This window comes from Alosa pseudoharengus, unplaced genomic scaffold, assembly GCF_046254945.1.
Source record: "Alosa pseudoharengus isolate Yale_2024_CS ecotype anadromous, Long Island Sound unplaced genomic scaffold, YU_APseudo_1.1 YU_APseudo_1.1_scf_20, whole genome shotgun sequence".
NCBI lineage: Eukaryota > Metazoa > Chordata > Actinopteri > Clupeiformes > Clupeidae > Alosa > Alosa pseudoharengus.
Genome location: NW_027468664.1, coordinates 9,798,435 through 9,817,048, shown reverse-complemented (window position 1 = coordinate 9,817,048; position 18,614 = coordinate 9,798,435). Strand labels below are relative to the sequence as shown.

The window sequence follows — 18,614 nt, the reverse complement described above, 5'->3', positions numbered from 1 at the left end:
AAACATTCAAGTGATTTTTGCTCGCTAGACCAAGGATGTTTAATCGACACAAACAATCACTTCCTCTGACACAGCAGTCCTGGCACTGCAGTTTTTACTCTCCCCACAGACGTGTGCGTGTGTCTCTCACTCCATCTGAGTTCTGACATATCAGCACTGCTAAGGGGGACTTTTTGAAGTCTCTGCACATGTGCACGCTTTGAATTGATTTATGCAACACTCTGTCCATGGAGATTTCAATTGATGCAGTCAAGACTATTGGCCCCTGGACCACTTGTTAAGTGTGTTAAGTGCTGATATCATTCCATTTCCATGGGTTTGCTCAGTAAAGTCAGAAATACTGTAAAAATATAGCCTATGTGATCAATTCTGTTAATTGGCGCTATGACAGTTTATGATTGCATAATTATGCTGTAGCCTACCTGTAGAAATGTTCTTTAAAAATGTATTTAATCTGATTATATTCGCACAACAGAGAGTGTTTTGCTTCTGTCGTTGTTTAGCTACTGTGTCGATATGAATGACGCGTGTTATAAATAATACAGCCTAATTCCAGTTACAGATATAAAATATATAAATAAACATTATATAGTGCTCCAATTTACCAGCAAGGAAATGTTAACTGCTATTATTCATTGTGTGTATACAAATGTTTCAGCGAAACTTAAGGCTGAACTCCTGTTGGCATAATCTTTTGGCCTGAGCTCTAAATATCTTAAATCATTATTCAGCCATAATTCATCTGTCCGCAACAGCGCCTCCCAAAGTGTTACTACGGTTCAGTTTCACTTCCTTAACGCTCGAAGCACCTGGGGAACCACGTAACTAAGCATGGTATGCGCTGACGTACAGGCATTCCCGGCGGTGCATGCATTCTGCACAGGGCCAGCCAAAACACAGCGTTTTCTGCGCATCATTTGCAGGTACCAATCGAGTCGAACACCGAGCGCAGAGAAAGCTTACTATGTATAGCGATTAACTGTAGTATATTGAATTGTCCATAAAACATACATTTTACAGTCTTTCGAAATCATATTGAGTGAACTTCCTGAACAAACAGCGAAGGAAGTGGCGGACAAGATTACCATTGCTCTCCGGTGACTACAGGACTGTTTTTACACCTTCCCTCTAAATAAGGAAGCAGCTTGTCAGACATATGACCACCGTCCCATTTTGGGCTCTGCCAAAGTACCCCATCGCATCCCATGATCGCTCAAAGCCATCCAATGGGACTCTGCGACCCCCATCTCGCATGTAGAGTGACAGCGTCCGACCCTACTCCCATCAGACTTGCGACTGCAGTTTCAGCGCTTGCAGTACAGACAGTACTTGCTGGCTTGCAACTTTCTCTCTCGCTCGCTATCTCTATCTCTCTCTCTTTCCCCTCCCTTAGGATACTTTGTTTGACGGGGCAGCGGTGAAGTCAGAGTGATGTCACTATAAGGATGCGGTTCCTTGCAAGGTGAGATAGGCTTTTTGGTGAGTGGTAGGCTATCCTCCACGGCCAGCGTTGCCCAGCGAGAGAGGCGCGGAGCTACAAAACATGGTCATCATCACCACCACCACCACCACAAGTTCTGTCGCGCTCTCTCCTTTTTCTACTCCTCTGATCTCGGGATACCGTTTCATGCCCGAAGCCCTGATCTGCCTTCCAAAAATAAGCCTCTACCACCATGCCGAAGGAAGAAAAACAAGAAGAGTGGTATTTTTAGGGCCATTAATTTTGACCACGTGCCCCGAAGGTAAACCGGATGGCCATTGCGCAAAGGTTTCTCATCAGTATGTCCTACGAGGCCAGCACGCACTGGACGTTGACTGCGATTGTTCTCCTAGGATTCCTAGTTGGGATTGTGTCATCATATCCGATTCCAAGCAGGACTAATGCAACTTTATTGGAGAAAAGATGGGAGACTCTATTCTCCCGGTCCATTCTGGGTATCTCGGGAGAGAAATCGGACATGAACTGGGAGAGTGACTATTTGCTGGGCATCAAGAGAGTGCGGAGGCTGTACTGCAACGTGGGCATCGGGTTTCACCTTCAGATCCTCCCAGACGGCAGTATAAACGGTGTACATAATGAAAACCAGTACAGTGAGTTGCATCCAGAAATGTAATGTAATAGATGTCACATAATATCGCCGGTCGCAAGTAAAGGCGACTTGAGAAGGCATCTATATCCTTGGCGTTTGGCATGATATTTAATACCGTCGTGTCGGCAGAATTGAATGTCTCCTAAAGCAAAGATAAATCTATTAAAAAAACCAGTATCCGTTAGTGCTAAATATCTTTCCAGGCTAAAACATGACATGAATGCTTGGACGGATATAGACGCCAACTTATTTTTACACTGGCTCCTTCTGCGGCCCAGAAACGGTTGGCCATGCACGTCTGAAAGTGCAGTTAAATAGAGATATTCATCTGAGCAATACAAGTAAATATCGAGGCAGACAATTATTCTAAACAAAGACTATGCCTCCAGAATCGCCACCTGCAAGGTTACACCCACCACTGCACACAGCATGCCTTTGTTTCCAGTATCAGTCAAAATGATACAGTGTCAGTTGGACTTCCTCTGCATAACATGATATTTTGTTTAATCAGGTCTAATAGAGATCTCTACCGTGGAGCGAGGAGTGGTTAGCCTGTATGGCGTGAAAAGTGAGCTGTTTTTCGCAATGAATAGCAAAGGAAGGTTATACGGAACGGTAGGTGTGCGCAATTGTATTGCTTTTTATGTTGTTCGCATCTCCCCCCCGCGAAGACCTGCACAATTATAATAGGTTGCAGCTACATGCATGAAATAACACATCTGCAATAAAAATAAGGCAATTATAAATTAGTTGTCCAGGTTGTGTCTATATTTAACGAGGCCAAGGAGTTCTGTATGTGTAGCCAATGATAAGCCTAAAAATACAATGGCAATGTAAGCTTGCATGGAAAGCATGGAAGTGTTCTACTGTAAATAATTCATATTTATAAATAATACATTGCTGATCTCATGGAACATATATCTAAAAATATTACTGTAATCGTGGAACTCTTGCATGGAAAGTTAAATAATATATTGCTGCATTTTAACGTACCACATGACACACCTTAGAGAAATGTCTTACGGGAAGAGGAAAATGCTTAATCATGGCACCGTGATACCCAGAATAATTTTGCCTTGTTCAAGTGTTCTCGGGGTGATTGTGATGCATGGGTGGTGTGTAGTGGTAAGACTGATTTGCTGAGTCGCGCTTTTTTACTCTATTGCCGTTTTATTGCAACGCAATCAGAGTACTCAGATGCGTCCACTTGTTCAAAGTGTTGCGCGGTATGACACGCACGCCAAGTCCACTATTGTTCCCTCACCTGCGTAGTGAGCTGTGCGACAGTGACGAGCGGCAGGTGCCAGTAGTGTTCCCATTCTTGAGCTGGGCGTGTAACATTAAGGGACCGCGGCTGCAGTAAACGTGAAGCGCCACTCATTGAGAGATACATTGTACATGGGCTGTTGAGAGGCACTGACATGCTGAATTGATATGTGAAGATGACGTGCTAATTCACGCCATAAAGAACGGGTCACAGAGCAAATCATAGGTCAACAGCATCATTAACAAATGGTGCCCACATAAAGGAATTTAAGGACACAGTAAGGTCTATATTGTATTTCTTATAGCTGAAAACGATTTCAGCTGTTTAAGTGCCTCTAATATTTAATGTGCCACTTATAACCAAGGCCAGTGTAGGTCCATATATCATGAGTCCAGTGAGGGCCCAGTGAAAATATCTGCTGTTCACTGAGCTTTCGGGTTTGCCCATTTCTATCCAAAGGGGTGTTCTGTCCCTAATGGCCCTGCCAAATTGAACAATTTTGATGCATCACCTCTCAGCAGGCATGCAGCATGAGGTATTCCTGCATGGCAAGACTCAGAAGGGGGCAAAAGTGATGAAAGGGCTTTTTCCTCTCCTTTGCTCACTGGTTGATCACTGCTATCATTTTTCACCAAGCTTGTTCCTCATCCTAACAGCGCAGTACACACTGTTATTCACCACTTTTGTCAATTAACAATTTCTCTCTCTCTCTCTCTCTTCCTCTGTGTCTCAGACCGTCTTTCGGGATGAGTGCAAGTTCAACGAGATCTTGCTGCCAAACAACTACAATGCCTATGAGTCCTCCGTTTACAAGGGTTTCTATGTTGCCCTCAGTAAGCATGGCCGAGTGAAGAGAGGCAACAAAGCCACCACCGCCATGACTGTCACCCACTTCCTCCCCCGAATATGAGTGGACATAAACAAGCTTTGCAATAACTCACTGATTTGCACATGTGGATGTTCTCCCAGGTAATAGCTACATACCAGAATGCATATATACACACGACTATGGATGGACTGGAAGCAACACTATAATTATTGGTATTTATTCTCTCTTTATATATGTATATTTGTATAGCTAAATTTGTATTAGAACTTATGTATATGCCATCCTTTGCTGCTTCTTTTCTCTTTTATTTTGTTATTGTTATCGATTGATTATAGATTTTTTTGGAGGTTGTGCCAGCCTCTTGACTTCACTTGGGTGCTTGCCAAAACTGTCAGAGTCAGAGACTTTACCCTTGACATTGAGATGACTGATGTTCCCTCAGCTTTTAGAAGTGAAGTGATACTTTTTATTACCTCAGAAAAAAAGGGAAAAAAAGAAGAGCCACACGTCCGGATAAAGAGGATGCATGATGTTGTTTTTGCAGATAAGGAATGCCTGTTTAGTTTTTGTCTCCTCGTGGCTAAAACCGTACGGCGGCGTGTCGACGCCTCTGCGCCTCGTGGCGGTTTCGTTTTTGTGACTGATTGAAGTTCTTTTTTTTTTTTTTGTGGAAGCGGACGGGAGACGTGAGAGCACTTACATGCAGAGCCCCCTTTTTTGCTGCATGCTGAGAAGGTGCCTTGGCATTCCCTTTAACTTGCATGCACGAAACGCCCCAGGCAGTCAGAAATAGGGCTGACATGCAAGCCAGCGCTCACTGGGGACTCTCCAGGGTGGGTTAAAGGGGGTGGGGTGGGGGTAGGGACAAGGGAAGGGAACGGTTGGGGGTTGTGTGGGTGGGGTGGTTTGTGGGCAAAGTATCTCTGGTCTATTTTCTATTTTCCTCTAATTAGATTGATTTGATCATTGAGACTCTAGCTTGGACAAAGACCAGAGGGGTCTTCAGCCATGGGTGCTGACTGGTAAAGGCCCCCAGGGGGGCAGCTGAAGAGAAGCTTCCAAGAGGCCAGTCTTACACTCTCGTCCAGTCGTCTCCAAAGAAGGCCACTAGATATGGTGGGACGGTCTCTCTTTTCTACTGAGCTTGGGCAAGACTTGCTTTGAAGTTTTACCACTTGCCGTCTGTTTTTTTTTTTTTTTTTGTAAAAGAAACGAAGAGAAAAACAAGGATTTTATGCAAGCGCACATAAAAAAAAAAGAATCTACATATATATTTATCTATCCCATAAATGGAACCACTGCTGGCATTGTACCCTAAAGCTTCTTAAATGTTTGGCTGAATTGATGGGTAAAATGTAACACTGCAAGCTTTGTGCATCGCTGTGGATGAGAGTGTCTTCCGAAGCAAAGAAAACCATGTAAATATTGATGATAACACCACTCTGACAAAATATATACTGTGCAATTGCATTTTTCAATTGATTGGAAATGGCAAAACCATGTATCAGGTTGCACAATGTAGCCACCACAATGGTTGTAGATACTGTATCTGGATGGGAAATGTGTGCTGGACGCGTGTTTTCATAGCGTGTATTGTGTATTGGTCTTGACAGAGCATTTAAACTGAAGCCAAGTCCAAGTGTCAGCGGGGTAACACTGCATTTTTAGGCGTTGTTTCTGATGCTTGGAGCAAAGCCTGTAGCGAAGCAGCACAAATTCAGGACAGTGGCTGGAGAGGCTATCGCGCTTGAGGGTGTAGCTGAGCATTTTCAAAATGTAATTGTAACATGAGTGTATGCGCATGCATGGTATCGGAAGGAGGGACAGCACCGCTCCTCATAGATACTTGTGGTTTTTTCGGCTACCGCTGTCTACTTGAATCCAAAGGCCACCCATTCCATCCCCCAAACTCTGTCCGACCTCGCCCGTCCCTTTACCCCTTCTCTGTCCCCTGTACACCCCCCCTCCCACTCCCACCCTGCAGAATAGTTCTCCGTAGAGAAACACAGAAGGAATGGGACTATTTTAATCTGGAAAAAGACTTATGGGACGCTGTCTGCTGCCTGCTTGTTTGTTCAATCCCCCGGGAAGAATGCGGGTCCTGCCAGGAGGGTGTCGAGGGTGGACAAGCCGCCTCTGAAATACCTGAGCCCTCCGCCACCGCCACTATCAACCATCCAGTCACTTGCTTCTGTAAAGTGCCACAGTCGGCTGAGGCCTTGAAATTCCAGCAGTAACCCAGGAGTGTCCTTTCCTGGTTTAATCCATTTTTAGTTCAAGGTCAGAGCCATGGGCAAGCCCCGACCCTGACTTGCGAGCAGGACTGTCTGTGCAATTCATGTTGTCCCGGGTCGCATCTCCTCTCCCCCCTCCCACCCCCAGCCAACCCACCCAAACCCTCCTCAACAAGCCATCTGCTTGCCTTTACATCAATACATATAGTGATGCTTGAATTTTGGATGACAAGCAAGAGTTGGAAACTAGTGTGGGCGAGAGTACTTGAAGAGTAACTGGGGTAGATGGATATAGATTTATTTGATGATCAAGGCAGGGCTGCTTTAGGTTTCTGGTTGCACTGTGATAGCATTTGGCCCGTGGCTGTTGATTTCTTCTGGCAGGACTTTCCCATAGGGTCTTCGGTCGTGATACTGTATGCAAGAGGGAAATCAGCAGAACTGCTACTGGTCTTTCCACACATTTTAACTGCGTGGCTAGGCTTCAGGCTGGTGCACATTCTTGACATGGTTGGGAAATGTTAATGTCATCCTCTCCCATCCCAGCCGTGAATGAATTTGAAGAGGACAACTGATGCAGAACATAGATGAGAATACTTTTTTTCTTTTTTAAAAAAAAAAGCTGAATCATCCTGAGCCTCTTCAAAATGTGTCGTGTCTGCAGCCTAGCACGATCTGAAGCTACTGCTCCACACATAATGAGAGCTGACCAGGCATTTTGGCACTAACCAAAGTCCGTCCCCTTGGAGCATTTTAGAGCCGGGAGAACAGAGCTAAGTTTATTAACAAGGTTAACCCGTCTCCCGTAGCTAAATGATGTGCTAAACTTGTAGCTTTCTCCCTTGGTATGAGCATCAGCAGCGAGCTCCGTAGTGCCAGGATTTGTTTAACTACTGGCAATGATACCCCACAGGCACATATGGTAGGACTAGCAAAGCACTGCTTTAGATTCCACTGCCTTACAGCTGAAGGACAGTCTCTAGGTTAAGAATCTCTAATTCCAGCCTGCGTGGAGACAACAAAGAGAGGGATAGCCAGATGAATCATCACGTTACATTGTCGGGCAAAGGCTATGCTGCTTAATTTTGTTTTTCTTTCTACGAATGCCTTTTCAAACAATGTGATTATGCTAAAGGGAAACGGTGGGACAGCAGAGAAAACTGTGACTTGTGTCCTAAAATACGGGCACCAGATACACTTCAGCGGAGCCAATTTCGCCATGGCAAAGGCATCTGAAACATTGGAGAATGAATATGTGAACCTTGGGGAATGAATGCGATCCCAAGTGTTGATGAGTCTGGCTCATAGATTTATCGCAACAGCTGTAAAAATGTTTATTGGGCATGAAATAGAAGGCTTGTTTCCTGAGTAAGTCGGGAACGGCCGCGGCTTCAGAGAAGTGGGGACCGCTCGGTTTTTTGGTGTGGCGTCCATACCACACGAAGGTCTCTGAGCACTACCTATAGTCATTGCAGGGGAGGGGTTGGGGGTGTCCATGACACACTAAGCTTTCAAACTTGTCTGTAACAGCTACGAGCAGTAGACATTCTCTGGTCTGAGAAACAGCTTGCTATTTTGTAATGTGACTGCACTTGGTACAAAATAGGGATTTTTTTTTCTTTTTTTGAGTGCCACTTTGGAAAATGTCTGAGGGCTCTCTTTCTGAATGGAAGATACTTCAGAAGTAGTACAAAGTGATTATTAATGAAGGTGATCAAACACACTGTTCATTTATTTGAGTTCATGTTTTGTCAATCCATGTGGGTGACAGGACAACACCCTCATGTAAGCACACACTTAACAGGGTATATATACACTGACATTGACCTGTTTGTGTGTTCCATCAAGATTTCCCACATAAATCAACAAGAGTTCTGGAAGGTTCTAGAATGTTCTAGAATGACACTATTTGCCCAGAGAAAGAAAGAAGGTTCACGGAATACCACTTGACAACTAAACTGGCTAGACACCAAAATGTTGTAGACTTTATCACTCTTGGTCTTTGACTGAAATTAGACATCCGTAGCATCTTACACAACATTACTACTTTAAAATGTGGGGGTTTATCAGTCAGTTGTCTTTCTAGTTTTCCAAAGAACAACCCTGTGAAAACTTTGTTCAGTTTGGTTCACTCATGACTCTTGCTGTGAAAGAGAAATCCTTTCTCTGAGGGGTTTTGATGTTTCCTGCGTGTATGTATGTATGTATGTATGTATGTATGTATGCATGCATGCATGCGTGTCTGTGTGTGTGTGAGTGTGCGTGCTTTAGCACGTGCGTGTGTATCGGCAGAACTTTTTGTTTCTTTCTACTCTCTTTCTCTCTCTCTCTTTGTCCCCCTGTCATTCTCTCCCCCTGGTTTTGTATCCGTGCACTGTGGGGAGTGAGCTCCTTCCCATTCCCCTCCTCTCTGTTGACATATACCTCACCTTCTGCCTTAGTTTTGATTTGTTACAATGATTGTAAAATAGTAGGAAACAACAAACTTCTCCAATCATTTGTTTCTGAAAACAGACGATGCTAAGTATGAATACTGATATATTGAAGAAAAAAAAAGTGATTTTCCTTTTATTTTTGTACGTATGTGCTGTGCACAGCTGTCTAACCATTATTCCTGAAATACCAATAAAAGTTTGTCTTTTTTAAGAGCTGTCAGACCTTCCTGTCTATCTTAAGAAAAACATAATATGCTGGTAATACATTCAAGATATGTTTTCGTATGTCAGGTAAAATATAGCAATGCAGTCATTTACCACGTCTTACCATAACTACAACAACTTATATTCACCTTATGAAATGGTGTCTCTACACTAATGGAAGAAGAAATGTGTGAGAGTTTGTGTGTGTAGACACAGATGTGTTTCTAAAAGCATGCGTTGGAAGCTGTTTTGGGCATTCTAACCTGTACCCCATAAAATACATAGTCTCCATACCCTTGCTGAGAAGCTAGCTAATAAGTAAGCTGCTGTGACATCAGCTGCTTATATAGCAGCCTGTCTTTTGGTAGATTATATGGTTGGCAATTGTGAAAGCAGACACCCCTCATTTGTCATTATTTTGATGGTTCTCAAGAAGTATCCCGTTTCCAAACACCATTCACAACTGCCACCGCTCCTGACCCGAAACTTTCTTTTTACAGAGGAGGATTAACTGCCACTGCATAAAAATATTTGTGACACATTGTGAAGACATGGAGATCATAAAAATAGGCTATATCAGGTGGGTCTTAAGTTTCAGAGTCCTATCCTTGAACTGATGATTAAGAGTCTCCTTTAAGCATGAGAGAACATATGTTACATTGATTAGATTATCAAACTGAAGATAAGTAGCTTGCTGACTTTTGAGAGAAAGACACAAAAATTAACAGCAAACTATGAAGGTCGTATTGCAGGGGGTGAATGGGAGATAAGTAGATTAAAGTTTAATGCTGCTTTGCCAAGAAGTAGTTTATGGCAAAAAATATATTATCAAACGTTATTGCACAAATGTGTGTACCTAAGACACCAATTTGTATACATTGTTTATATATATATTCAGTGTCAAGTCGGTTATAGAAAAGGTATTTGTACTTCGTATACACAGTTATTTATTGGTCGCAAGGCTGCTTTAGCCAAAATTGAAACGCATTTTGTATGCGACGCGGACACCCTCTGCTGGTTTAAATATTTAACTGCAGTACGAAGAGTTCTTAAACGTTCAGTGGGCCGACAATGACTCACATTGAGATGGTATTAGCAGCACTTTCTTTTCTAACGAGTCACTTTCTAACGAGACATAATACCTTGACGGACAATTTACAACAGCAGATAACTGTAGCATGTGTCTATAATCTATGCACTCTGCATAATGATGTAAAACAAACCCAGGTGAACATCCAACCTGACCCAATCATACTTAATTTGTGAAATATTAGCTTTATGTATGAATTTTACAATATTGATTAGAAGGGAAACATGTAATTACCTACAGCCCTACCAACATATCTTCATCAACCTATGAGAAACACATTCTTTTGAGGTTTCAATAGTTCAACCTGATATGTTGCAACATGGCAAACGTAAGCGACGTGTGGGCGACAGTGATTGCACACTGACAAACCACAGACTTCTAACGGCCAATGCACATTCGTTATAAACGGCCAGAGGTGGAAGTGCATTGGACCCCCCCCCCCCCCCACCCCACCACACCCCCCTTCCGCTTGTCTATCATAGCGATCCCAAAATCTGCTGCTGGGGGCGAGCATTGCGTAAAAGATGGGAGCGAGGAGTGGCGACTGGAGGCCTTAAATAGCGGCGCGCAAAGTTGAGGGACATCATAGCTCCAGACGCACCAGTCTTCAGCATCTCTTGTAGAAGACATCATCTGCTGCTAGAACGTCCCTCGCAGCACTTGCCGAGATGATGCGCAGAGCTTCCTCCGTCCTGAACATGCACTCGTCCTTCTTCGCACTCTGCCTGGCGGCGCTTCATGGGCTGCCACCTGTGGACGGCGCACCGAACCATTCACCTTTGCTGGGCTCCAACTGGGGAAACCCGAGGAGATACATTCACCTCCAGACCACTTCGGACATGAACAACTTCTATCTGGAGATCAGTTTAAATGGACAAGTGCGAAAAACGACAAGCAGAGGTTCCTACAGTAAGTAAAGCTTTCTTAGGACAAATGTTTGTTATTGTGACTGAGGTACACATGGGCTAAGCGTAGCTCCTCTTCTATATTATATAGTGTTTTAATATATTTGCTTGTGCTAATTTTGTTTAATTTTTTGTACAGGTGTGATTTTATTAAAGGCTCAAACAAGACAAAGTGTAGCCATCCTAGGGGTGAAAAGTAACCGCTTCTTGTGCATGGATACAGAGGGGAATCTCTTCAGCTCGGTACGTTTTTCCATCATCTGAGGCTTTAGAATCTAACTCTAAACAAACTAGCCGATTTATACGGTGCACAGCTTACCTTTCTTTTAATACTTTTCTATAGTTAACTCCTATCGAAAATTGAAAAGTAAGGATAGACCATTAACAATTCACCTTTTATGTTATTACTTTACGCACCATTTTACGCAAGTTAGTGAGCGCTTTTATCACAGGCTGAGCACGGTTTTTAACACGTGTTTCTTTTTTTCAGCCCATCTGCAAGGAGGAAGATTGCATTTTCAACCACACGCTTCTGGAAAACCGCTACGACGTGTACTACTCAGCCAGAAACGGTATGCTGGTCAACCTAGACCGGGCCAAGCAGGTTTATGTCGCTGGGCAAAACCTGCCTCCGTCTGCGCTCTTCTTGCCAGAAACAAATACCATACCACTTGAGCGTCTTTTACACAGAGGGAAGAGGAACCGACCACCCAATCCAGGGGACCCATACAACACAGTAGTGGGCTCTGAAGACTCTCAACAGGAACACGACGATGGAGAAGCGAACTACGCCTCCATTGAGAATCCGACCTCCCTAAATGATGAGGACCCATTTAATGTTCACGTCTCACATGGGAATGTCAGCCCCCGTGTTAATGGGGGTGTTATGGGCATACCTGCCAACATTTAGCTTTCAAAATACGGGGGAAAGCCGGGGGAAACGGGAGTGTTGGCAGGTATGGTTATGGGATGAAATGATAGTTTGCAGGCTCCATTAAGGATGCGGCCAGACATGCCCGAGCAAGCCAAACTGAAACTTTCCGACCAAGAGATGAAGGATAACCCCGGTGATTGTCATGTAAAATCACTCCATTCACTCATACCTTCGCACTTTTCCAGCGCATCGCGCGCATCTTCCATGGACTCACAAACTTTTACGCTAACCATTCCAGTCATAGCCAAGCTTCACCTGTCACATAACAGTTCACAACATTCCTTTACAAATATGGCCAATAATATTTATTGTATTTCATTGTTACGTAATTTTATTGTAATGACATATAATTCTGTGTAAGCTAAGTTGTTAATTTGTCTGTCCTGACCTTGTTATTTACAAGATTTTCTATGCAAAATACAGGCACTTTAAACGGCCATTCAACACAACATTTGCTCTTGGTGCTGGACACCTCCTGCGACCAACCAAAGGAAACCAAGGAAGTATTTATTTATTTAAACGCGCTCATTCATTTTATTTATCGTATTTATATGGATGCTGTCCAAAACAAATCTAACGGATGCCTCGATGTGATATGAATGAATCGTTGCATATTTTGTTCCGTGTGTATGTGTGTGTGGCTGCGTGTCTTTTCTGTCTATTAATAATAAAAAATCTATATAAAAAAAATCATCGCTACCTTCTCGTTTCTCTGTTTCTTCACTTTTTCCGAGACACTCTAGCACACTACTCATGAGCGGTACCTCTGACACCCAAAAAGTGACTCATGCGAAAGGATTCTGTCACTCATTGAACACCTACATTTACCATTGACCATTTCATCAGAAGCTCATGTCTTCCGACTCTAATTTAAACTTCATTTAGCCACGTTTGACCACAAAAGCTTCACTAAAAATAAACATTTCCACATTCTATTTCGGTTTTACCCCCAACCGGACAACAGTCGAGAGCTATTTTTAGAAAGGAAACACTTAACTAACCTGTGTCCTGTTTGGGGGACATGCACTGGAATACAATTAATGCACAGTACTAATTCTCAGGAAAACTTTAACCTCCCTATTCAATTCCAAATGTACCCTATAATAAGTATGAGAATAATAAGAATGTAATTTTGCTTAAACCAACTTCAGCCAAGCTAACTGAATTTAGCACAACTAACAAAGGTCCTCTGATAGAGCAAAGTACTACTAGCACACACACAAAGTAGATGCAGAACACAGCTGTCCCAAAGACCCATATTCATAACAGTAATCATAATATTATATACTATCAAAAACTGACAGAGAAATGTGTAGAGGTGAGATGATCTTAGTTAAATGAAGAAACCTGATTACAGATCATTACCAGGATAACACTGGCTTGCCTTGCACAGTAATCCTCTCTTGAGCCATCACTTACTGTATGTGAAAAAGTGCAAATGTGAAAGAACAAATGGGAAATACCAACTGAAGAAAAGTGGTTGGTTATTTCGAAATTACTCACTGTTTTCTCTCTCCACCCTTCATCGCCAGTAGCTTTTGATGGCTACTCTTTTTAATTTGAACTAGGGTAGTGCTTCATTACTACTACAAACTGAACTATCCAAAAGCCCATCAGGTTAAGTTAGTTAAATCAGGTTAAGTGGGGGCAGCCGGCCTACTGGTTAGCGCTTCGGACTTGTAACCGGAGGGTTGCCGGTTCGAACCCCGACCAGTAGGCACGGCTGAAGTGCCCTTGAGCAAGGCACCTAACCCCTCACTGCTCCCCGAGCGCCGCTGTTGTTGCAGGCAGCTCACTGCGCTGGGATTAGTGTGTGCTTCACCTCACTGTGTGCTCACTGTGCACTGTGTGTTTCACTAATTCACGGATTGGGATAAATGCAGAGACCAAATTTCCCCTCACTGGATCAAAAAAGTATATATACTTATACTTACTTAACTACTTGGTACTTCAAACTGAACTTAACTATTCAAAAGCCCATCAGGTTAAGTTAGGACTTTAAGTCCAAGTGCTTAACTACTTGGTACTTCAAACTGAACTTAACAATAAAATGGGGGACACTTGCGCTCTAGCCCGTCAGTGCTCATGGACAGGACCACAGAATGAAGACGGTGTTGCGTAAAAAACGTTAGTCACTAGCAGCATTAAAGACTTTTAGAATTATTTGTGTGCTCCGGTTCCCTGGGTTCAGTCTTCTGAAGTGGCCCAGGACCTGCTGCTGAACTTAACAATAGTTTACTATAACACATTCTACCGGTAATATTTCAAAAGCCCATAATGTTAGGATCTGTTAATGTTCCAGTCAACTGTAGCCATTTTACGCTGGATCTGTGGAGACAAACAATATTTTGCTAAATGTGTCTGTCAGTAATTGCATGAGGACGAGAAACAAACATTTATGGTGAAAGTGGGTCGATCTGCCACTGCTATAAATCAACTATAACGCTATGAAGCTATAAGTTAGTCATTTGTTCAACCCTCACTGGTAGCTATTACATAGAATGAATGACAAATGAAAACGGGAAAAGCAGTAAGCTACTATTAGACATTATTGTTTAAAAAAAACATAAATAAACATCACCCTATGTGTTCATGAATTTGTATATAATATATATATATATATATATATTTTAAACTTTTCCTTTCCATTCTAGAAGTGTCTGAACATCAGCATGACCAAATCTCTGTTCTCTGCTGATGGGAGTTCAATTCCAATCTAATCGAGTACCTGAAGATTACCCCCACTGGGACTGTTAATTGTATTACAGAAGTAACGAAGTAACCTTGTGAACAATAAACAAAGACAGACACTGTTACAGTATTTCACAGACTATGAAATGACTCAGCATTTGCTCACGAGCGGAACCATAACAAAGGTTATGCTTTAAAACTCATAATCTAAAAAAAGATTTGTCAATGTGCAATCCTCATTAGAGAAATATAGTTAATCTTTCTCACAGGTGACGCCATTGGGATGTTCACCAATTCAGTTTAAGATTAATGGATGACTTGACTTGTCACTTCTCGCTCTCATGTGGATGTCAGAGAAACTACTCTCAAGGTAGAACATAAACAAAGACAGATTTTGTGATTCACGGAAATATGTATTGTTTCTTCTCAGAGAGGATAAGAGATTGTTTATATCTGTGGAGGTAGTTAATAATGAGCCACAGGACACTTCAAGAGACTGTTCCATTGGTACATTCTTACACACAAGGTGAGCTGAGGTACATTATTTGAAACGCATGCAGCAAAATTGACAAGATTTCCTTTTTCAGTGACTACTTGTTGACAGGTACATCTTATTTATTTGGTAATAGACAAACGATTATGACTGACATATGAAAGGTCAGTGTCACAGAGAAATTGTGCTGTGCTTCTTACCCCTTTAGAGGTCTCTGAAGATTGCACTGTACTACATCACTGACACACACAACCCCTTCCTCTGAAAAGACCTGTGATGGTTACGTCATGAAGTAGGCTAAAGGACATGGTCAGTGTATTTGCCTGCTTCAGTTTTGGAATAGATACGTTTTTGTCAGCATGACTGTCGGTGTGTACAGTACAGTGTTTCAAGTTTTAAGTGTAAATACTTTGGGAGTGACAGAATAAAATCAACAATAACCATAATTACAATAATAGGAGTAATAATCATCATTACTATACAGATATACCCTGTAAAAGTAAACACATAGCATAGCATTTCATGTCAGAAATGTTTATCCCCCTGGGTAGAGTTCTGGCCCCATTGTCCCATATACTATGAGCCATAAACAAGAGGAGTGAGCAGAAACTAAAATCTCTGAATTTCGGCCATTTTGGAACAGCACTCTGCCCTCCCTCCCACCCATCCATCCATCCATCCATCACCCAGCTCATCCTGCCCACCCACTGTCCCTTCTCCTCCGTGCATACCTGTGCTACTCTCCGGTCTCTTTGCTGGCACTCAGGTGGTCTTTGCGGTTGATGAAGATGCAGCGGAGGGCTGAGAGTGCCGGGCCGGTCTCACCGCTCCGCAGCGTCACCACGAAGCGACACATGCCCGTGTTGGGACAGGCCGAGAAGACCTGCGAGGCCTTGAGGCCAGAGGGCAGCGCACTCTCCAGCTCCTCCACAAGGTGGCGCACTGCCACGCGGATGTAGGCGCCATGGCTGACCACCAACACGTGAAGGGGCACGCCAGCGAGACCGTCGTCCGGAAGGCTGATGAATGGACCGTCGCGGCCGACCGCGGCTGAGGACTCTCCCGCATCTGGCTTGTCAGCCAAGGTGCTTCGGTCTGGGTAGCCATGATCGGACATCATGCTCTGGAACAGGCCCGCGAGGAACTTCCTGAACCTTGTTCGGACCTGGGTAGAGTTATATACACACTATAGTGTGTGACTGTGCATGAATGAACCCTGTGCGGTTCAGATAAGTTTATTTTTCCAATACCTCTCTACAAAACTAATGTATGTGTCTTTGACATCCACAAGGGGGCACTGATGAGACCAAGGGTTCATATCAGAGGACACCACATCTCACTGAGAACCCCAACCCACCTGATCTAAGGTCTCTCCACCTGGAGGTGTGAAATCTCGGCAGGACTGGCCAGCTGCATTGGCCATGTTCTTCAGGGCCTCCTTTGGTTGTCCCTCTGCGATACCGAAACCCTGCGGTAGCAAGTTCACAACAGTGGACACACTCAATTCATGCACACACACATACACACACATGCACAGTGAAGGAGCAATGTGTTAATGAAAACAAAACAGAAGTGCCAAGTCTAAGCTAGTTTGAAGCAAAGCCATTGGCATGAGACCAACTCACCCTTTCGCGAAGTAAGGCTTCGGAGATCAGCCCTATGCCAGGGGAATGAATGTTATTCCTCAAAATGATTTCAGCTGTCTGAAGAGATAAATAGACAGAGAAAAAGGATGTTGAACGAACCAAAACCAAAGTGAAACCAAAAACGCATAATTTACAATATGACACAAATATGTCTTCAAAGACAAAGGCATAATTAAACAGAATGCCCCAAAAGTGAAATAACGTAATTGGAGTTGTCTTGAATTGGGTGTAGTAGATGTAAAATACTGAATACATGATACTCAAAGCTGATAATTAACACATTTTGTACACTGGGAGCTTTAAACCTGCATGTATCAGGTTAAATAACTGACGAGTCTATTGTGTTGATCACTTTAGGCCTACTACTCTAACATTGTGGGTGAAAGGTCGCTGGGTTGTGTGGTGGCCCACACCACTGACCTGCTGGGCTCGCTGCAGGTTGCTGGAGAAAGCCTTAGTGAAGTGCAGCTCTCTGAGGTACTGTCCCGCCTCCTCCGCTTGTTGGAGGCCCACCTCTGAGAGCGGTGTGTCGATCCCCTGTCCTGTAATGATAAGGACCAGACCTGATGAGAGGCTTCAACCATGTTCCTTCAATGAGACTAGCACACCACAGCGGTCAAAGTCAAGTATTTGATTCAAGTGGGAAGGTATGTACTGTACAGTTGTTATTGGTGCAACATTGTGCCACTTTAGATGTTTTCAATACAAATATCTGGTTCCTCATTATACAATGTCACTATAGCTACTATAGTAGTTGCACCTGCACCTAAAGGTTGGGTTTATTCAATACAATAAAAATATCAGCTCATGATATCTCTGATATGAGGACAGAGAGACATAATCAGTGATGCAATCAACAGTCATGCAGTTTAGAAAGATTAGGCTACTACTGTACCTTGCAACAGCTTGTCCTTATTGTACTGTGTCTCACCACTACAGAAAGACAAGAGGGTTGCATACTATGAGATGTTAGGCACAACGTGTCTGAATGTTCACAACGCTAAACCAATATATAGGCTACCAAGGTTCCACTACGCCATACCGATATTGCTTCAGGTTCAATTGTGTCCTAAATTTGGTGTGACGCAAGTGTTTTGCATGAAGTGCATATGCAAAACGTTGAATAGTTCTGAAAGTTTTTGGCAGGCGTCGGTGCCTCAGGCTCAGAATAAGCAAAACGCCCTTGATTGAGAACAGGTCACCTGAATGATATCCGCCATTAACAAAGCCACAATTTAACATCCGTAATGTATGACACATTCATATGGGTATATATCATATGAACGGAGAGCAACTGATATGGGAAACGCTGTCAGGTTATTGTGCCCTCTTCTTCCATGTAGCCTATAATAGATATTGTTTGAGAACAAATCCACACTAATATAAGGCTACATTAGTTGATACTTAATTATACTACTTACAAATACCATTGACATGCATATAATTATGGGGGACGTGGGCACTTACTGTCGAACGAATGTTACAGCGAATGTCAGCATAACGTGGTTTACTGTGTGAAAGATATCTAAACAAACGCTTCCTGGTTTATGAGCCGCTGCGGCGTCTTGACGTCACTTGGTGACTCCTTTTACTGTCTATGGGCGACTCGAGTAGGCTACCAGATGAATGGCAAAAGGCTGCCCTCCTGTGGTGAGCTTGGGACGTAATACTATTATAACTTTTACCAGAAGAGGCCAGCATTAGGCCAAGGAAAGGGTCCTTGAAATAAGGCAGTCTCCCTGCTAGTGCCATCCCATGTGATAAGCCATATAATCCCCCCTTTCTGTTAGTGTCCT

General features: G+C 43.2%; 3 protein-coding genes across 3 annotated transcripts; 2 read left to right on the top strand and 1 right to left on the bottom strand.

Annotated features, from left to right (window-relative positions):
- Positions 1-1,381: 1,381 nt before the first annotated feature.
- On the top strand, positions 1,382-5,044 carry LOC143136053 (fibroblast growth factor 6-like). The gene is made up of 3 exons (XM_076296510.1): positions 1,382-2,091; positions 2,602-2,705; positions 4,091-5,044. Exons 1-3 carry the CDS (start codon positions 1,752-1,754, stop codon positions 4,265-4,267), a joined length of 621 nt encoding a protein of 206 aa, XP_076152625.1. The 5' UTR covers positions 1,382-1,751; the 3' UTR covers positions 4,268-5,044.
- A 5,738-nt stretch (positions 5,045-10,782) lies between these two features.
- On the top strand, positions 10,783-12,624 carry fgf23 (fibroblast growth factor 23). The gene is made up of 3 exons (XM_076297299.1): positions 10,783-11,058; positions 11,194-11,297; positions 11,545-12,624. The coding sequence occupies exons 1-3, from the start codon at positions 10,818-10,820 to the stop codon at positions 11,962-11,964; spliced, it is 765 nt and encodes a 254-aa protein (XP_076153414.1). The 5' UTR covers positions 10,783-10,817; the 3' UTR covers positions 11,965-12,624.
- A 2,447-nt stretch (positions 12,625-15,071) lies between these two features.
- Positions 15,072-18,368, bottom strand: tigarb (TP53 induced glycolysis regulatory phosphatase b). Its single transcript, XM_076296509.1, has 6 exons — positions 18,286-18,368; positions 17,714-17,751; positions 17,239-17,360; positions 16,798-16,875; positions 16,530-16,640; positions 15,072-16,337 (listed from the first exon to the last, which is right to left on the bottom strand). Exons 1-6 carry the CDS (start codon positions 18,315-18,317, stop codon positions 15,909-15,911), a joined length of 810 nt encoding a protein of 269 aa, XP_076152624.1. The 5' UTR covers positions 18,318-18,368; the 3' UTR covers positions 15,072-15,908.
- Positions 18,369-18,614: the final 246 nt, after the last annotated feature.